General features: G+C 40.6%; 1 protein-coding gene across 2 annotated transcripts in view; it reads right to left on the bottom strand.

Moving 5' to 3' along the window:
• Positions 1 to 21,259, bottom strand: part of LOC129726076 (RNA-binding protein Musashi homolog Rbp6) — a 1,668,991-nt gene that overhangs the window by 1,481,143 nt on the left and 166,589 nt on the right. For both annotated transcript variants that reach the window (XM_055682685.1, XM_055682686.1), the window contains exon 2: positions 222 to 262. In XM_055682685.1, the coding sequence (XP_055538660.1) occupies positions 222 to 262 (41 nt within the window). The remainder of the gene's footprint in view (positions 1 to 221; positions 263 to 21,259) is intronic.

The following is a 21,259-nucleotide window of genomic DNA, read 5'->3' as shown; positions in this document are numbered from 1 at the left end:
AAGAGAGTTCAATTGTTTCAACTAACTCAACAAATCGCGCGTATTGTGAAATTGAGTTAAAGGACCTGTTCAGTTAAAATGAAGGCTATTAAAAACTACTTTTACAAAAAAGTCATAATCATGAAACAAACAACCTAGAAGTATTAAAAACCTAAAGCCAAGAATCCGCTCTAATTTGGGTACACATCGTGTCGTCAGAATGTCGCTAGCATCGAACTTACCTGGACTTGTCTGCCAACTTAGTCCTCCGATGAACATTTTTCTGGGAAAAAAAGCAGAGCAAAAAGAAAATGGATTAGAATATACTATCGTCTTAGTCTTGCTTCGGAGGGAGTGTCTCTCGGTATCGACCCCCTGCAGGGCACAAATTAGTCTCGCTTTAGTCTGGTCCCGGGTCCGGTGTGCAGTCGGTCTAATTACGCGTGTTGCCGGTCTTGTCATTTATGAATATGTATATGCGGCAGACGGTGATACTGCAGAGCACTAGCGCTTTTCTTTTCAATAAAAATTCATTAAAAAGCTGGACAAACTGGGAGGCTGTGTTTGTCCGCGTGTATGAAAGCGAGAAAAAGTCTGCTTTTCCAGCTGCTGAGGCTGCCTCTAGTGGTGACACCCACTTTAATGTATTCCAAACATTGAAGTAAACACAGCTGTCTCCTAAATCCTTTGGCTGCAGCGAGACGACGCAACGCACGGATAGCCAGTGATGTCAGGAGTTTTAACTTTTGAATGGTGTTGTTCTCAATTAGAGAAGGGCAATAAAACGGTAGAATTGGCAACATCAACATTTTTCTGTCACTGGAATAATGTACAACAAGCCGAACAAAAGTACTAGGTTTCTTTTTGCCCGACTTTTTTCCTGGCTTGGACTCCCGTAGGAAATGACACTGCATCCTGTGCTCTAGAGAGCCACTCCGTATGGACGACGAACGACAGTGTGTGTCTACAATTTCATTTATGAATTATAAACGATCATGTTATGTATTGCTGAAACGTGTGCATGATATAAATGATGAGACGTTGTCCTGGTTGGCCGGACCGAAGCGCGCGTTTTGTCTACTGCACACGTCACGGAAGGATTTGTCGTCCGGTGAGCTCGACGCCGCCCCGACCAACAGTGACGACGAGTGTCGTCACCATCATCGCTGGAGAACCGTAACGCCAAAACGGAACTGCATACCATGGGTGCGACCAGAAACAACCAGCCCCATCCGCTGGCACTTTCGCACGACTTTTGCTTGCCCTGTTGCAGGAAAGTCGTCTATCTACGTGAGGGTGGGAAATGAGCAAGTTTTTACGGCTCAACACTCGACTTCCAGGAGTGCACTTCGTGAGCGTGATAAGCGAGGTTAAGCAGGAGCAGAATTATTTTCATTGCCTTCCGTAATACTGCACTATGTGAGCTTTACTTTCTGACTGCGGCAGCCGGAGCAGAGCTTGTGCATAATTTGTATTGTAGGCCAATCTCACGCTTCGTCATCTTTCGGCGCCGGGGGAGGAAAGGCTACAAAATGAGTTAGCGTGGACACTACTCGGGGGTTGAAGATTGTGTTTATCCTAATTTTGACTAACACTATGTGTTTGTCTGTTTAAATCAATTTATTTGTTATCTTTAACGTTTAACGTCGCTGATAACAAAATCTTCCAAACAGAATGATCCGAAAATACTCGAAAATTTAATCGAAAAAAGGGTTGGTGAATTTAAAATAAAGTGTAAGCCTAAATAATGCACTTTTTCAGAATGTTACTCTTCAGTTTAAAACAGTTGAATAGGTTGTATATGAGACATGACCGCAAGGTTAACGCAGAATTACGAGAGCCTATCTTATGTCAATATATATCTTGCAACCTAGCAGAGGTTCCCAAATCGTGCTCCGTTGAGCTTCTGCGAGTCCACCACGGCGATTAAACACCTGCATTTTTAAATCAACAAGAAAAAGTTCCTCAAATAAAAAAGCAGTTACTGCGCCCAATATTTTGGCTTGAAAATGTGCTTCGCCGAGCAAAAGATCTGGAAATGCCTGGGTTAGGATTTGAGGTAATCAATTCAATGGTCTGAAATGGTAAATTCCAGTAATTATTCTCTTTCATTTCTCTCGTTTGCTGGAGTTCATGATTGGTTTCAGTTTCGGGCCATTTTGTGCAGTTTTTCTAAAACCGGAAGTCATCATTTTTAATGCCAATATGGCGTCTGGGATCGGTTTCCAGCCTCACGGTATTACCTCGATTTTGGAAATTCCTATTGCACGGCATTTAGCAATGTTCTCAGCTCTGATGGATCTAAATCTTCATTCAAAATAAGGCACTACATTTCTCTATATTTTTACAATAGTTAACATCAAAATATCAAAATTTTCCGCATTTCGGTAGACGTGTAACTAATTTTGCAATCGATTGTACAATTTTCGTACACTCTCAATATTAAAAAAGCAAAGCTACATTCCGTATCGGAACTCGACCTTCTGTTTATTATACACAGACTTCGCAGCCAACTGTTGAGTGTACAGGACAATTGCGGGGCTAGCGCTACGATCCTACTGACACTAACAGTCTCTCCCAAGCCGAGACTCGAACCTACGACGACTGGCTTGTTAGGCCAGCATCGTACCTTGAGACCAGCACTCAATATTAAAATTTTCAATTTACACTCTCTGTCAGAGTATTGTCGTAAGACGTAATTCAATGTTAAAACGGGCACTCATCAGTTACGTTGAAGTGTTAATGTAATTTCTCTACAAGTGCTCTCATTAAAGCTTATCTCTAAACATATACACTAAAGTCGCTTTTTACGCGGGGGATACGTGCCGCGTAAAAAAAAAACCGCGTAAAAAAAGCCGCGTAAATTCCGGAATCCGCGTAAAAAAAACCGCGTAAATTCCGGAATCAGCGTAAAAAAAGCCGCGTAAAAAAAACCGCGTAAAAAGCGACCTTAGTGTATATCAAAAAACATTCCTTTCCACTTGAAGTGAGCAGTCAAAACAAAGCTAGCACAGTACAAGGGCGTTCATGCCAGGCTTGTCATTTCTCGTCAGAGAAACACTAGCGTGCAGGAGAATGTTTTTCACTGTGGATACAACTGCTCTTACACTGCGGTTAGCAAAGCGACTCGTGTGTATCTGAGGAGCATGCGAAAAAAAACTCCGTGGTGGAGTCTAAAATATCTCTCCTTAGAGAATCCAAACTAAGGTGAGTTTTCTCACACAAATGGGCATTTTTTTAGCATAAATCAAATGAAGGGAGCATCTGGGTAGGAAAGTATACTGCATTTTGGGTCACGTTTGCTTTGCATCTCGAAGCTGAAAAAAAGTCCAAGCGCCACTCCGCACCACATCTTTCTACAATAAAAATTATGTTGACTCTGTTGTATTATCTGATTTGTGCGCACTGCGGTGTACTTCTGTATATTCTCACTATAATGATTTCTTGCTTCATTCGACTGTGGTGTAAGCAGCAAGTGAGGCTTTTTTTTTTCTGCAAGCGGCAGAAACCTAGCACAAAGCGGGAGAAAGAGGTCTGGTGCAATAAACTGTTACACGTAGCGCTCATGCCGGAGAAGAAAAACGCGGTGAATTTTATCTCCGCTCTTTTCACATATTGAGGCTTTATCGCGTTTCAAAACATAACACTGGAAGGAAAATTTTTTACGTATGGCTACTAGGGTAACCGCTCCTATATTCATCTCAGTACCTATATTCATCTGATCACGCCTTTTTGATCAATTTATCGTTGAATTTTACCATATTTTCAACATAAAACGTTCTGCCACTTGAGAAAATCGAGAAGCAAATAGATTTGCTTTCAAATATTTGTAGAAATTTGACGGTAAGTTGGACAAATGAGAGAAATAAGATGAATATAGGTGCACCAAGCTGTTGAGATGAATAATGGAGCGATTACCCTACGTTGATTATGCGGAATGAATTGATTTTTTTAAAACTTCATTCATAAAATTGGTTCAAAACTGATGCTCACCTAGTTTTTTCATTGCATCTTATTGCATTTTTTCTCAGCTTTCCATGCTAGTCTCAAATAGAAAATCGGTAGTAGTGAACAGGGTCAAAACCGCAATTTTCTGATATAATCCAAGATGGCGCCCAATGAAATACGGCGGCCAAAATACTAATTACTTCATATGAAAGCCAAATCATTCTTTTTAACAGAAATGTGCTACTTGTAGTAGGTTCCATAACGAATTTTAAAGATAAAGCTCAAATAGAACATAAAGAATTGCTAAAATTTCTTGCTTTTCTAGAAACTATTTCACTCCTTGATGACCGAGGGGTCAACAAATTCGATCGAACGAAAATTGCATTATCAATTTCGCTATATTTCTAACAACTATGTGGCCTAGTTTCACCAAGAATTGTTCATATAATAAAGCACTTATTGAAAAATTATGTAAAATTGGAGCGATTCAAATTTTCCAAAAAATCAAGGATCTGACATTTTTATCTTTGTACATAAAAGAAAAAGGTATTCCACAGTGTTATAGCCCCGTTAATTTTAGGCAACTTTGAAGAAAAAAATTTCCTCTATCTTTGAAAGACGATTTAGTTGGAAAAACACATTTTCCGCTCTTTTTTTATTCTAATTTTCACAATAAATCTGTCTGCCTTCTAGGATTTTTAAAAAAAAAATAATTGCTGACATCAGGAATATCCCAAACATTTTTCATTAAATACTATGGCTTTTTCTTCGTTCTCGTTCTTTTTTGGACAAACACAAAAAAAAATATGACATGGTTTTAATTTCAAGGGCACATTTGACTCCAATATGGTGATATTTTCAAAAATATATTATTTTTTATATTTGAGTAAATTTTAAAACATAAAAAAATTGTAATAATTTTATATATTTGGCGGCTGGTCGTGCTACCCACAGCAGCCATTGTTTTATTTTCTATCAGCGTTCCGTCTTTGTGTTCGTTTGCTGCTGTTGGATTGAACAACGGGTACTATCGTACGCGATCATATGCAAAATGTTTAAAATTATTACAATTTTTGTAGTGATTTTATATGAATATATCACAGTTTTAATTTCAACGGTAATTAAACCTAAAACTAGGAATAACTACCTTGAATTTGAGCAGAAAAAATCAAAAAAATCTATCAACTGGTTCCAAAGTGATGAATTTTTGAAAAAAGAATACAGTGCAAAAAAGCCGTTTTTTACGGTCACTCTGTTTTGGAACTGGTCACGCAAACTGATTCAATTGTGCTCAAAATTGCAGGGATGAATCGAAGTTAATCAAACCCGTATTTTTTCGTCGCTCAAATTCAGTTGGGGTTTGCAATCCCGGGAACGATTTCCCGGGAAATAGCTTTTGTCGGGATTCCCGGCTCCCGTGAAAAATTTTGCAAGATTCACTATAGTTTCTTATGCAATATTGCAATAAAATTAAATACATCAAACTAGTGCGACCTGAAATAAATAATTTAAGGTGAAACGGGACGGGGTCGCGATCAACTCGAATTTTGCAATCTAATTTTTACTTGATTCAAGAAAACTACGTACATGAAACTATGATCAATTGTTTTCACAACTGTTGCATGCCTGAAGTAGCAATTTGAGTGCTGTTTATCTAGTGGAAGCCGAATTTTTTACGCTCAAACAACAAAAGTAAAGAGAACTCTAACCTCAAAATTGTATAGGGAAAGACCACAATCCCGTTTCACCTCAATAAAACTAGAAAACTAGATTTGCGACGCAGTTTATTTAAAAATATCACGATGGCATAGCAAATATATTATGACAAAAATAGCGAATAGGTTTGCTACCGCTTAAGTAAACAGTAAAGATTTACTGTAGTGTAAAACATAGTTTGCCCAAAAAATCCGTACCGAATATAGCAAATATTTTCCGCGTCCAATGCCTGCCTAACACTCAGTTTTCTCTTCAACAAACTGAAAGAATTGGACACCAGTTTTCGATTAAGTGTAGCAAAAGCTGTAATCGGTGATTTGAAAGTATTCTAGAAATCTAACATCAGCGATGATTCAGCAGACTTGAGCAAATTTTTACAGAAGGAAATAACATTTTTGAGTTTACCGGAAAATTGTCAGCGGATCTGAAGCGATTGTTTGACGACATGAAGACCCTTAATTCTCCTCTCCTGCAAATATATGCTACAAGATCGATCACGATGATGTTAACTAGAATAGGTTTTGTGTTTTATTTGTTTTTTGTTTTTCATGCGAATTGAGAGTTTCCCGGGAAATCGATTCACGGGAATGTTGCAAACCCTAAATACAGTTTTAATGTGAAAATTGAAATAGAAAAATTGGAGCAAAAAATGTTTTTTTTTTCAATCTACATCGGTTATTTTAAAAGATAGAGACAAACTTTTCCTTACAGAATTGCTTGAAAATAACGGAGCTATTACATTATAGAACATTTTTTTTTGACCTACAAAGATGTAAAAATTAGACCTGTAACAACTTTTTAGAGAAAAAATTTCTCGAAAATATTTCTATAGATATTTTGCACTGCCACGAGCAGACAAATTCGGTTGAACAGAATAGCGTTGTGACGATGAACAAAACTGCTTTCTGTATGATGAAAAAACCCGTGTGATTATCTTAAATACCTTCGCAAAAACTTACGCCACAATCATGCGGTGCAACGTAGATGATAGAATGAGAGAATTTAAAAAAAAGGACGAGAAAAGGAGCATATCGAAAAATCACTGAAAACCATTACCAAAAGTGACAATGAGAAGAAGAAAAGTTATCTTGAGGAGCGCTGTGCTAGTGAAGTTCAGACTTCCGATGTTACCTGGAGAGCTCGCCAAGCACGCTGTGTTCGAAAAAACTACAGCTCTCATGAAACCCTTACTGACACGCAGAGAATCCATTCCCAGGATACCTATAACTCGGTGACGGAATCGTGAAAGAAATCGCAAACACGATCCGGAGGATTCCCACTCACGATTGTTATTTCAAGATTCCTAGAGCCATGTACAATCTATGCGAATCGTATGTGTTCGTCCGGGAATACACGCTCCAAATAAGCTATGTCATCCCTTCTGCCAACTATAAATTACAAACACGTCTACGAAGCAAAACTGAATTTTCCTACCTAGTAAATCCCACTCAGGAAAATCGTTTGATAATTAAAATATAAGAAATATACCACTAGAAATAACAAGGAAACGAGAATCATTCTTGCAAATGACAACTTACAATGACCAGGAAATTAATACACTCGCCGGGTGTTGCTATTGTGACGATACCAAAGGCGCTTCTTAGCGCCCCGGAATCATTTATTTAAAATAGTTACCACTTGCCAAAACACTGCGGTTAAAAATAGCGAGGAAATTTTTCATTTTCTGTCCTCTAGAGGCTCCTCTCCCACTGAGAGTTCGATTATCTAACATTTTATCATCGTACGTCATCTGTGCTTGAATTGCATTATTGAGAGCACGCGATTGGTTAAATTATTATTATATTGACTGTGAAATTCACCCAGCTTACTATGGAAAAATATTTCGTATTACCAATCGATATCATGTCTACTACAAACAGGTACAAAATAAAATCAGACATGAAAAAAGAAATTTTTATTTTTGAGTTTTGTCTCAACACGCAGACATGAATGTGGTTAAAAAATGAATCTGTCAAGTTTTTCGTTCAGAGAGCCAAGGACCGGGAGGGTTTGAATGCGTACAAAGTGCAGAAGGCTTCAAATTGTGACGATCGGCAAAATACGGTGTGAAAGTCACAGGCCCGCATTGCCTCATCATGGATGGTGAGACTTACGTCAAGGCGGATTAAGGGCAGTTTCAGGGGATACTGTTCTTCATTGCCCAGCACAAGTTTGATGTTCAGGAGGAAGTAAGTTCCGAGGAGAACCAGAGGTCACCGTTCATCAGCAGTTTTGAGTTCTCGCCTTCGGATTCTAGAATCTCGAAAACCTGAAGCGGCTTCAAGACTGTCTGATGGGACGCGTGCTGGAAGCCGTAGGGAGTCGGTTTGTGATGCCGGATCCGCTTCCGGATGTAATCATGGATCTTCGAAACTGTTCGGCAAACCGGAGAAGCTGCTTAAGACATTGCTGGCGGGAAAAGCGAACCGTTTGGAGTTCTTCATACACTTTGGGATCACGGTGAAGCAGTTGTGCGACCATTTGGAGGCCGCTCATCTAAACGACCACCTGAACAACCCGATGTTGGTGCAGGAGCTAGTAGACAAGCTGCCTCCGAGCTATAAGCTGGATTGGGTTCGTTCAAGTTCTCATCAAGTTCTGCGAAGAATTGAAACGTTGCTGAGCGGTTAAGAGAGATCGGCAGGCAGAAACTGTGTGAACTCTGCCTGAACAAGCACGGTAACGGGCGATGTTTTTCGAAGATCGGATGTCCGATCCGGAGCTGTCAGGGAAATCATCATCCGCTGCTGCATCGTGTGGAAGAATCGGTCCAATTGCAGAAAGCAGAGTGCGACGTGAAAATCGGTTTAGCCATCTCTGAGAAAAGTGAGTGAGTTTATGTATTCTTCGGAATATGTTTCTTTTCTTAGCTAGATTTTACATTTTTAAACATAACAGGCAAAGTAATAGTCCGATTGCAAAATAATCAATAGGGTCTTATGGGGTAACTAGGTCCAGCCATCTCTGAGAAACATGAGTGAAATTAAACAGTCTTCAGAAGACGTTTCTTTTCATAACTTTTGAACCACATGTTCAATCTATATAAAATTCAAAAGTTATCGCATCTGTGGAAGAATCGGTCCAATTGCAGAAAGCAGAGTGCGACGTAGTAAAGGACACTGATTTTTCTGCCGAAGATTCGCACGATGCAAGTGACGCTTCACGTGGGCAATCGGCAGTACGATACTGTGGCGTTTTTGGCCGCTACTCTGGTGGATGAAGAGGTCGCCAAGCGGCTGAGAGCAGAGGGCAATTTGGAGCTCCCGATCATCACATGAACCGATTCGAGAAAGGCGGAGCTAATGATATCGGAAAAGGGATCTCGGGAGAAGTTTCCGCTGCATAACACTAGAACGGTGTTGAAACTACAGCTCCTAAAGCAGAATGTACGAGTTGCGGAAGTAGCGAAGCTGTTCCAACACCTGACTGGAGTTCCAGTGAAGGAAGCTCGACAAAGTGCGTCTGCTTTGGGATGTAGCTGCTTGGGTTAAAGGCGTATCGCTTAGCTCAGAGCTATTGAAGGGGCCAGATATGTTGGTGCCGCTCCCGAGAGTCGTCTGCGGTTTCCGGGAACGTCCGGTGGCGTTCGGAAGGGACATCCAGGTAATGTTACACCAGATGAAAATTCAAAACCTGGGTAAAGAAGCACTTCGAGTTTTATTGGAAACTGATGAAACCGGCGCACCACAAGTGTACGCAAGTAAACACTTCCGGTGCTACATGTTCTCCGTATTCTGCGCAGTTCGTCAAGAACTGGAATGCTGATGAATTCGCGGGGGAGTTTCCGGAAGCTTCGATGACGATTATTAGAAAGCACTACGTAGACGACTACTACGACAGCATAGACACTGTTGAGCAGGCGATCCAGAGAGCTCAGGAGGTGAGATACATCCACTCATGTGGTGGTTTCCACATACGCAACTGGGTGTCGAATTCGGTGAAGTTTTTGGAGGCACTAGGCGAGCGTAATGCAGATGAAGCAGAGCCGGTTGAAGACGTCTTCGGTTTTGCTACCGCCTCAAAAGCAGAGCTCCGGAAAGTTCTCGTTAACGCAGTGTATCTGACGAAGAGAACAGTCCAAGAACGTGTTGGTCGCTCTAGACGATGGAAGGCGACTCACCTATGAGATTCTGCAAACTGCGATTATCGAGGAGGAGGATATAGTAAACTCACGGCCGCTCACCTATGTATCGCAGCAATCAGACGAAGCAGAGGCACTCACCCCGAACCATTTCCTTCACCGAATCAACCTTGTGGAAGTTTACGGACACCGCATCCTGCCGTAGCCCTTAGGAACGCATATCAGCGTTCGTGGCAGCTGGGCTAGCGTGATTTGGGAACGTTTGATTAAAGAGTACGTTCCATCGCTGAATCCGAGAACCAAGTGGTTCGGTAAAACCAGGCCGCTGTAAGCTGGAGATCTGGTGTACGTCGTAGATGGAGACAACGGGAAGTGTTGGGCTCGTGGAGTGGTGGAAGCGCCTATCGTGTCCGGAGATGGAATGAACCGGCAAGCTTGGGTTCGAAGATTCAAGCGAGCTGCGGCGAAACTGGCTGTGATGGAGATCTGTGAAGGTAACTCTGTACCGGAAGCGAACTCCGGAACAGGGTTACGGGCCGAGAAATGTTCTGGTCGCACTGGCCGTGCCCAGGTGGCATCGTTTAGAGAGCGAATTGTCAAAACGGATATAGAGGAAAAAAAAAGTTAAGACTGAGAAAAAGGTTCATCGAAGAAGGAAATTACGGTGTGGCTTATTTAGAGTGGTATTAATTTAGGTAAAATAGGTACAGGAAAATAAAGTGGATCAGCCGTTTCTTCGGGCGATATTACCAATCGAGGCCTAAGTGAAATCCTATTGAGTTGCTAGAATTTTGGAGCTGTTCACATTGTAACTGCTGCGAACTTGTATTTTGCTAACCGGGAAACACACAAACTCAACACCAATGCAGTTACTAATCGAATAAAATCCACTAACCAGCAACATCTGGTTGTAATGTAATACGATAAATCTCTACCTCGCTATTTTCTAGTTTCACTGTGATAAATGATTTCTTTATTTTGACGTTTATGATTGTTCGAAGACATGCTGACTAAATGGAGCACATTATTGCAGTTGGTAGTAAGATTGACTTCCCGTATGTTTGTCATGTCTGCCGCTAGTGGCACTCGACTCGACTCGACTCGACTCGCACATCAGGTTATGAGAAACATACGAAACACATGTCATTCGCTTCTAACTAACAGGACCCAGCCCAACATATGTGTGAAATTATTCAACCATCAAACTCCAACCCGAGCTGTATTTATCGTTGTCGGGATATGAAGTGGTAATTGGTGGCAAGCTGTACAATCGGTTGAAAAATTTTACCGCATTGTTCGATTTTGTTCTACGGGACAATCGCAGATTATACGTAAGTGGTGGGACAAATTAGTTGCAGATTTTCTTCAACACTACTCATTTGTCTGTCTTCCGGTGATGTTTCAAAAATAAAACCCGGAATGATCGCTCCATTCATCACATTTGGAGAGTGACTGTTTAGCAGAACAATGTTTGTTTGTCTTAATTCCCCAAACGACGACAGAAAATACTAGGGTAAAAAATTCGAGCAACTAACACTAATTTGCTTGCTGAATGACAACTTTACTCCACTAAAACTGCACATTTTACGTTCTCTTCCTCCGGTCCATTCATCTCGCTGTCAGGACGGGAAAGTCACAGAAATAGAACATATTCCAATGCAGCTTTAATAAGAATCCCGTACACAACAACAAAGTGCAAAAATATACCAACGAAACGTGCTGATAGCCCGGCCAGGAGTATGGGGAAAGAGGGTGACTGCTGTCTGACTTGACTTGTACCTTTGGCTTGACATATTTCCTCAATCCGCTTGAAAATTTGCCCTTCCCCAGCCAGTCTACACCACCCAGGCCGACTAGTTTTACTTTTGCTTTTTTCTTGGCTGTTTTCCCACTTCCTAATGTCAACATTTTTGCCATCGCCGTAGGATCCTTCGGTATTATTCAGCTCACTCGTCTGTTGCCTGTCGTTGCCCGCCGAACCAATCCGTCTAAAGAGGCTTTCCGTACACAAGCGCGATATAGGACTTAGTCTTCCCAGCCAGGATTCCGTCTCCGAAGTTTCAGTTCTCCCCCAGCCGGCATTCCTCGCAAAAATTCCACCTCTGTCAGCCAATGTGTACACACGACGGCGGTGGTTGTGTCTGCGAGCAGCACATTTCCTTAGCTGTCGTACTGCTGACACTTTTTTATGATGCACACATTCGCCAGCCAGCAACTCAAACCAGGCGAAGGCGCAAAAACTGCATCCAGCAAAGCCGAAAAGACCAAAGAGAAAATTCGTCGCTCGACTGGGCCTTGGCTGCCGACCGGGACGGAAGGTATACCAGGAAAAGCGGTCTAATGCTGACAATTTTTAAATATGTGTGCCTTCACCTTTCGAAGTGGCTGCTGGTAACAAGGAAGAGGTTGCTTGTAGTCGAGCCTTTAAGTAGAGGAATTAATGTTCGTCTACAACGCCGGTGTAGCTGCATCTACATCGAGTTGCATGCACACAGTCGAGGTGACCATGGGCAATGGCAAACATTTGGCACATCGAACGGGATCAATAAAAAGGCCTATTTCAGGGGTGAACAAATTGCATTCAACTGTGAATCGTGCAAAAGGACTAGAGTTTGTTTCGCTCGTCTCTAGGTTAAAATGCAAAGAATATTTTACTAATGATTGATTAAATTAATTACTTCCCAGATGTATGGACAATCTCAACACAACGCCAGATCGTATTACGTAATTTTTCAGTAATCTGTTAGATTTTTTTACAATTTCAGAAAATCCAACTTGTAGATTTATCATCTTTTTATAGACTCTAAGACGGCGTACGATTCAGTTAAATACAACAAGTTCTTTTCTTTTAAACATCAAACCGCTTTTTATGTGTTATGTTCATTTTCGACAGCATCCACCAAACCATATCCTGCAAGTCTGTAAATAGACAAACCAGCGAACAGAACCACCAAAATTAACTGCACCCGCTTCGCAACCAGCACCAAAGCTATCACCATCAACAAATTCCGCCAAACAAAAATACCGAACAACCCGTCAGCAATTACCGGATTTGTTACACTTGCATGCCATTCACGGCCAATTATCGTTCCATCGACTCACCAAACAAAAACCTGAGCGCCGGTAGCAGCAGCCTGCCGATCTGCTGCTCACAGGGCTCGATCGGTACACGTCACTCTCCTTTAGAAAAATCCACCGCCCAGGCCTCCGCGGCGGACGCACATATTCATTACGGTTGTGCATTATTCAGCGGAACCATTTGTCGTTGACAACCGGCTTCGTTAGTGACACGCTTTTGTTACAATTCAAACCGCATCACAGCGCGGCGTAGTACTGCATGTATGTTACGTACCGGTACGTACATAACAAACAGTCAGGGATGGGTCACTCTATGTCGCGGCTACACCGCGAGCACCACCGTGGACACGAAGGCCAGCCGGCAGTAGCGTTGAAAAACAAAAAGAACGCGAGTATCTCTTCCCCCACACCAAACCAACCGGACCGGACAACGTGAACAGTCGTCATATCAGACTAATTACGTCCCCCGGCTTTCGTCCCGACCGCTGACGTAATCCGTCCCCTTTTAGTAATGTCGCAGACCGCCCCTTCGCATAACGGTCGGTTATGCGCACAATGCGCGGAAGAAAATTGCACGATTCATTAGGCTTATTTTATGACCGTGAGACCGTACCGTATTTACTCACGAACGCATATTAGGTACACATACACTGTACACACTATTCGTAATATTCCACTCGAATGGGCGACACATTTTTCAACCTTTGATATTTTCCATACGCTAATTAGTCGATTGTCTTAAGCTCGTTTCATCCACGACGAATTTCCGCGATCTTGTGTCGTAATTCGGGGTATCCGAGGGACGATGGCACGAGGGGAGAGCACATTCTAACCCGCCAACGGTGCGACGTTGCGTGTAATTATAGGTCAAAGCGCTTCACCAGAAGGTAAATTTGTCTCGTTTTGATAGCTATTAGTTGTGGGTATCTAGTTATCTCGTGACCAGTTCCACCTTCTAAAATCGATGACACAGGATAGTGAATAAGCTGGATAAATTTAGCTGTGCTGTCAGTTTGAGAAAACTGAAGAACACAAGGAACAATAATTTTTGTTACAAACCGTTAAAACACTGCGATTGGAGTTATCAACTTTTCAAGTATATTGATTTTATGTTTTCCGGCTCCAAGTTACGATAGTTTTCAAACTAGTGGAAAACGTCTCGATTTATCATCCTTGAGATAGCTCAATATTCTTCTTGCAACCCGACTTTGTCCCCTCTTTTCCCTCACGCTTAGGATGCAGTATCGACGGAAATGGCGTGTTGTTTCAGACATTTTTCACACCGACCTCGCTGCCGTCATCATATTTCTTCCGCAGAGCTTTGACCACTGCCATCATCTGTCTCTCTCTCTCTCATTCGTGTCACCTCAGCCGATCCATCAGCAGCGCGAATACAGTGTGTAATGACGAACGCGCCGCCGAGGAAAATTACTATCCAGGCTGGGACCAAAACGCTAACCGCTAATGAGATCATCTGCGAGCAGGCGAGATTTTTCCCTTACCCCTCAGGCAGACCTCTCCTACCAGAGTTGAAAGCAGCCAGTTAAATGTCGAACTACACACTAAAACTATACAACATCTCCAGTGCGTTGCGTTGCGATACAAAATATGCTTCGGTTGTCAACCTTCCACCTCCTCCTCCCATCACACACCCATTCCGGGGCGCGTGGTTCACCCATGCGAAATATATGTGTAATTTATTTATATATAAATAAATTATAATCGCGGCCTATGGACCTTTGAATGCGTCCCTTCATCTCCCTGCCACCGAGGAGCATCGCAGTCGCAGTCCCAGTCACAACACTGAATGCGTCGGTCTTCGCAGGCGTAGCCAAGGAAGACCGATTTTGGTCACTTTAGTCCAGAAAACGACCGGGTTGTACAACAATGTTAGCGCTAATTAGAGAAGAAGTACCAGTTATGGCAATACCTAAAAAATGTACCAGTTATGGCATGAACCAGTTATGGCCTATGGAGTTTATATGGTGTATTGCCAAGACTGGTACCATTGCGCTTATGCGATATAACCATAACTGGTGCACTTGTCATAACTGGCTCACCTACCCTAGATGATTAATCTAGTACCGGCTCAAGTCGAAGACTTGGCACCGGCTTCGGCGATGCGGTAGGGTGATAGAATGATTTATTAGGTGGACTGTGATGGGAGAGAATAATTGAACTTGGGGGAAGGGAAGTGCAGTTCTTTTCGCGTGATCAGATTCTTGCAGAGAAAAGCCAGAATGTTGTATCGAAATTAACGCGAAAAAGTCGTCTAACCGATGAACAGCATTGTGCAGAATTCGGCCGCTATGTGCACCAAGCAAACTGTCCATAAATTTAAAGTCTTTGATCTCCCTCACAAATTTACTAAAAAAAAGAATATCGTCTGCCGGGGTGAGATTAAGCCACAAGGGTGAGATCAGGGTTGATATTTGTTGACACTCTTGAGTGAAAATGAAAAAAAGCATCCATAAACGTTATTTTTTACAATCCTTTCAGAGTTCTCCCTTCCCGCTTTTTGCATGGAAGTGAACTGTCAAAACACCTCATTATATTTCATGCGATGAAAGCAAGACAACAAAATCAGTTTATCAGTTAACGAAGATTGTCAAGGCATCGGTCAGTGTCAGTGAAAAAGTGTTTCGGTGAGGTTCATTTTGGTTGAGTGGACTGTTTGTTTTTCTTTTTCGCTTTGAAGTGAAAATCATTTGGTTGGATTTGTCGTCAAATTTTATTCCGTAACCGTGAACGATGCGCGCGATCTATTTCATCTGAGTATAACAGCACGTTACTCGGACGAAAATCTAGTGTATCTGAAAGAATGCTGCGTTCATTGGAAGTGAAAATTGAAAATGATTGTCTGTAATTTTCGAAGAATTTTGCTGGGGAAAATGACTTTTATCAGCACTGGGTGAGATTGAGCCAAAACGGGAAATGTTTGTATGTTAAATTACTTGAGATTTCTAGAACCTAGTGCCTCAAACTCAATACTGTATGAAACATGATATATTTATGCATAACTTGAGTTAGAATATAGATAATATGAGTGAACTGTTTTACTTGAATGATGTTTCAAAGTACAGACTGAAAAACACGCGTAAATAACGTTACCAAAAAATGTCCCATGCAAACCAACCCGATCAAGAAATTACATCAACTTAATGCTCAGAGGGTACGTTAGGATGTCGTCTCCAATGTGTTGAGGAAACATTATGCAATGAACCTGTGATGGCTCAGAAAATAATGTTTTTCCAAACTGCACACTTTTCGAGCCCTTTTGGAGTGAGATTGTGCCAAGCTGTAATGAACGGTACAGTGTGCGGAATTCACATTCACGACACAATTATTTCAGTATACACCAGAACACTTGCATTGTTTACATAGGAGATGTTATCTAGCTATGGTATTATTTGAAATAATGTCTAAATACTTGAGAATAGTAAGCTAACAACTGTTAGATGGAAATTTACAATGATTGATATCACTTATGGAATGTAACAACATTTTGTATGAGCGGGGGCCTAGTGTAGTTGGTAACGTCTCCGCCAACCACGCTCGACGCCTGGGTTCGAATCCCACCGCCGACATAGGTGTCGATGGTTGTGAGGTGGCGTGATCCACTCTAAATTCAATCCTAGCCGACACCGGGAGATTTTCTGAGGCGAAAAATCTCTGGGATCACGCCTTCCATCGCATGAGGAAGTAAAGCCGTTGGCGCCGGTCCGTTAATAAACGGGTCGTGAGTTAGGGTCCTGGGTGTGGAATCGCCTCCCTGGGCGTCAGTGATTGGCCACAACAGTGGCGGAACTAGACCGACGGAAAATAAGCGTGAATAAAAAAAAACATTTTGTACACCTATTCTATATAAACTGATGACTTTAAAGCAAGGAAGGAGGATTGTGGGGACGTATCCAGCGGTTTTGAGATCTCCAATGGAATATACAGTGGTCAATGACACACAATAATTGAAACAAAAAGTCTTCTTAGGCTTTATGTCCTAACGTTTTCCCTTTTCAAGCTACCTGGAGACGCCACTATGTGTTTAGAGACTGTCCATGAGCCACGTTCTCATAACTGGTTACTCCAGATATTGATTTGATCCAGTCATACATTTTTCTATAATTCATATGAAACGTAATTTCTGGTCAACCCCCTACATCCCCTCAATAGTCCACGTTGTTTATGGTCGTCCCTATACTTACTGTTTCATCATGTTATTCATGTGAATTATTCGTAGATACACTACTGTTAATTCAACAGGTATTAAATTCAAATTTTTGTTTTTGGAACAATCTCTCTCCATAGAAAGGGTGAGATTAGGCCAAAGTCCATTCAATTTTAGCAAAATTATAGTTTATTGTAACTTGATCATATTTGCGGTAGTCGTTAACTAAACATTCAAGTGTGCATTGACGTGATTTGGATCAAACTCATTGCCTAAATGTGTGCATTACAAGCTAAGGAACAAAAACATGTCCTTTCTTGGCACAATCTCACCCCGGCAGACGGTACCGAAAACATAATGCACACCAACATTTGAACATTTAACTTTGAATGCGACCTTTTGAACACTAAACAGTATCGCCTGAAGTGCACAAACGGTCTCGATCAACTAAATTGATTTGTTGAGAGAATTCGTTATCGATGTTGTTTTTGGTACAGAATAAGTACAACGATACACTGTGCCCCAGTGCTGAGTCCCAGCCGGTAAACCCACTAGATATGCTTGTCCTCCTGAACAACCATGCTAGAGACGGCAACTTTCGAGGTGGTCAGATTCACATGATAAATTAAGTTCAAAAAACTCAAAACTATATGCACCTAGTAAAGCCGCGTTGCAGTCGATTTTCGAATCAAAATTTGCACCAACTTCAAGTCGTTGACCCCCTGAAAAACGTTGTTAAAGACCGCAATATTCGAGGTTGTCGAAATCACGAGATATAGTGATCTTAATTTGCCCATTTTTAGTGATATCGAACGGTTCGGGGTGACGCAAATTTCAATTGGGTGCAATACTCAGTAAAACGATTCCAAATAAAGGTCCACAGAATCTCAAATGATTTTTATGTGAGTCATGACCGAAATACGTATCAGCGAGCGAAAAAAAAACCTGCGACGCTCAATAAAAAATTTATTGAGTAGCAAAAAAAAACTGAAAAATAGTATCAATTAAGCCATATATATATATATATATATATATATATATATATATATATATATATATATATATATATATATATATATATATATATATATATATATATATATATATATATATATATATATATATATATATATATATATATATATATATATATATATATATATATATATATATATTAGATCAAACAACAAATTATCCTGTTATACATATATATATATATATATATATATATATATATATATATATATATATATATATATATATATATATATATATATATATATATATATATATATATATATATATATATATATAATATATTTTACCAATAAACCGACCAAAAGAAAACCACTGCCGATAACGTTCAATATCCTTTTTAATATTTCTGACTTCAAAACTAAATCTGGGAACTGAGATTACTAAGTTGAAAAACTAAAATCCAGTATGGCCATTTCGGATTTTATAAACTTGCTTGTGGCCATATAGGGCCCCACGGTAACCTGCTCCAGAGTGGCCATTTCATGGACAACTCGGCACATGAACTCAGAATGTATAAAAGTTAGCTCCTGGAGTGATTTAATGAATATCGATACCTGTATTGTTTGGTTTATTGCCAATTGTTTGAATTCGCCTTGGTTCTTGAACCTGGTCCCGGAGATCCGGATTTACAGGTACCATATGGAAACGAATGGCTCTTTATGTCACGTATACTGAAAATAGACAAATTATCCAATCTTTTGACGGGAAAATCTGTCAAGAATTGAAGAAGTAAGAAGCATTCAATTTTGGTGGGTACCCGGGTATCCTGCTGAGTACTTACGTGTGTTAAAATTGCCGAGTACATAACGGTTGAACAAACCAATAGTTCCTAGTTGAAAAAAAACAATACAGACACCGAGGTCAAACCCGGTCGCGCATTTGACACTTAAAGTTTACTGGAATAAACAACAAAATTCTCGCTTTCTTTTCAAATTAGAGATCCTTAACCTCGAAATCCGAGATTCCCAAAATTGGTCCAAGTTCAAAAAGATTGAGATCTTCAAAGTTCAAATCTCAAATCATCCGTCACACGAAATTCATAGCGCGAAGTTGAAAATGCAAATCATTAAATCGTATATTCAATCCTCAGGGACTGAAAATGTCCGATTTGAAATCCGAAATCTGAAAGCGCCGAAATTCCAAATTTTAAAGTTCTGGTTTTGCGAATTTTTTATTTTGGCAATCAAAAATGCACAAATATTTATCGACCTAATTCGGTGTTGCCAGTGAAGATTAAAAATTTTGGAACATACCCGGCTGACCGACAGGATTTTGTAACTATCTATGACCGAAAAAGTAATCTCAAAAGAATATCGTATAGTGTTCCACAAGGTAGCAATCTAGAATAACTGTTGTTCTAAGCGTCCATTGCGATTCATCGCACTCATCCCCCTGAACTGATCCTGTTCTTTGCGGTAGTTCTATACAACTCTTCTGATGCTCATCTGTTCGTCCAAAAGTTTGAGATCAAACCTTTTTTCACTAAACACTCAAAAAACTAACTTAAAGATGTTTCACTGGTGAAGACGACCTGTTCCGGAGCTTCCAGTCAGTCAAATTCATACTATTGGAGCTTTTCACTTGATGATGTGTTAGCCAATGCACCCACCGCCGATGCTGCCGCTATCGCAACGCAACTTTCTACTAAGGGAATTGCCACTGCACCTACCCGCCGAGGCTGTTACCACCACCACTGAACTAACGCTGATGGTACCAGAAGATATAAACTCTTCAATTGAGTATTTAATTTGTCCTTAACAGGATAATTTGTTGTTTGATCTAATATTGGATATAAATATGTTAAAAAAAGTATTGGAGATGATGCTGTTCGCATCTTTACGCTATCACTGTCTGTGCGAATAAAGCATTTATCTGATAGCACAATTAAAAACTGTTTTCACACCGAAATTTTGATGGCTCATGTACTTGAATGTCAGCATTCCAGAACATTAGTGTGTTTGCAAAATGACATTACTTTTCATTGGAGGAAGCGCCGGCTGATGTATCTACTACTGACCATGTCACTATCGAAGCTGATACCCGCTGTCACTACTGTTACTATCCGCTGTCGGACTGTCGTAGTCGTTGTCCAGAACAAAAATGACTAGTTTAGGCTAAGGCAGGCTCTTATATAGCCCAAATAGTACATTCCCGATTTACTAGGTCTATAATTCAGTCGACCGTGCTTGGGAAAGTAAGCATCAAGCGACCAATCAGAGGTCGAATTTTGCGTTCTAACAAGACTTAACAATTATTAATAGCACAATAGCTCGAATAATCAAATCACAATTCTCTGCATTTCGGTGGACGCATAGAAGATTTTCCAATCGATTGCTACAAGAACGAAGTAAATCCATTGGAAACTAACCGATTTATTTACATTTGAAATTGGACATATATTTCACTTGTTCCGGTTTTAGATTTTCATTTTACATCATTTCCCAACAAACAATTTTGTTGGATAACGGCTTGATAAGCTAAAGTTCCGCCGAAATCCACTGAATAGTAGCTTGTTAAGCTGTAAATCAGCAAAATTGTTTGTTGGGTTTTATGTAGCCAAACTTCCTGAGAGACATAGTTCTACGTCTAAATAAAATTAAAAAAATCCCATAGTAGTGAAACGCATGTTACTTGAACCATTCTTTTAAGATTACACAGCATTTTGAGCTGCTTCCACTGATTTTGTGTGAGATGTTCAGCTAGGCCTGTAGAAATATCGATCCACTATTACGATCCTTATGCATCCTAGTTATGGCTAGGTTTCATCGTTACAAAATAACTGGAGAGCAGATGAATAAAAACGAAGACTTGACCAAGGATGGCGAAACTGAGAACCAATAGAAAAATTATGACAAATACAATCATTTTATGGAATAATTACACTTATCCACAGTGGCTGTGCTCTAGAACTCACACTGGAAAAAATGGAAGATTATAGCTTCTTGATCGTTTCTTCGAGTGAGTTTTAAATGCCCCTAGCAATGATAGAAGTGCCTCAAAAGACCGCAGAGTAATTGCTCGCGAAGTTCGTCGCTTCTATGTTTGCTTACGGAAAAACTTTTTTTGAGTTTCTCAAGACTTAACGCACTTTCGAGCTGGCAAACCACACAAGTTCCGTATCGTGATCAATGAGCTCGTCGAGTGCCTTCTGTTTCTGTTGGCTGTTTTAAAGCAGCATCATTCCTGAGGTTAAAATACTGGACTGCAAGCAATAAAAGTCCTTACCGTACGTCGGTGGCACAAAAACATTGCCA

This window comes from Wyeomyia smithii, chromosome 2 (genome assembly GCF_029784165.1).
Source record: "Wyeomyia smithii strain HCP4-BCI-WySm-NY-G18 chromosome 2, ASM2978416v1, whole genome shotgun sequence".
Classification (NCBI taxonomy): domain Eukaryota; kingdom Metazoa; phylum Arthropoda; class Insecta; order Diptera; family Culicidae; genus Wyeomyia; species Wyeomyia smithii.
Note: the sequence above shows the minus strand (reverse complement) of the source record. Positions and strands in the feature narration are given on the sequence as shown.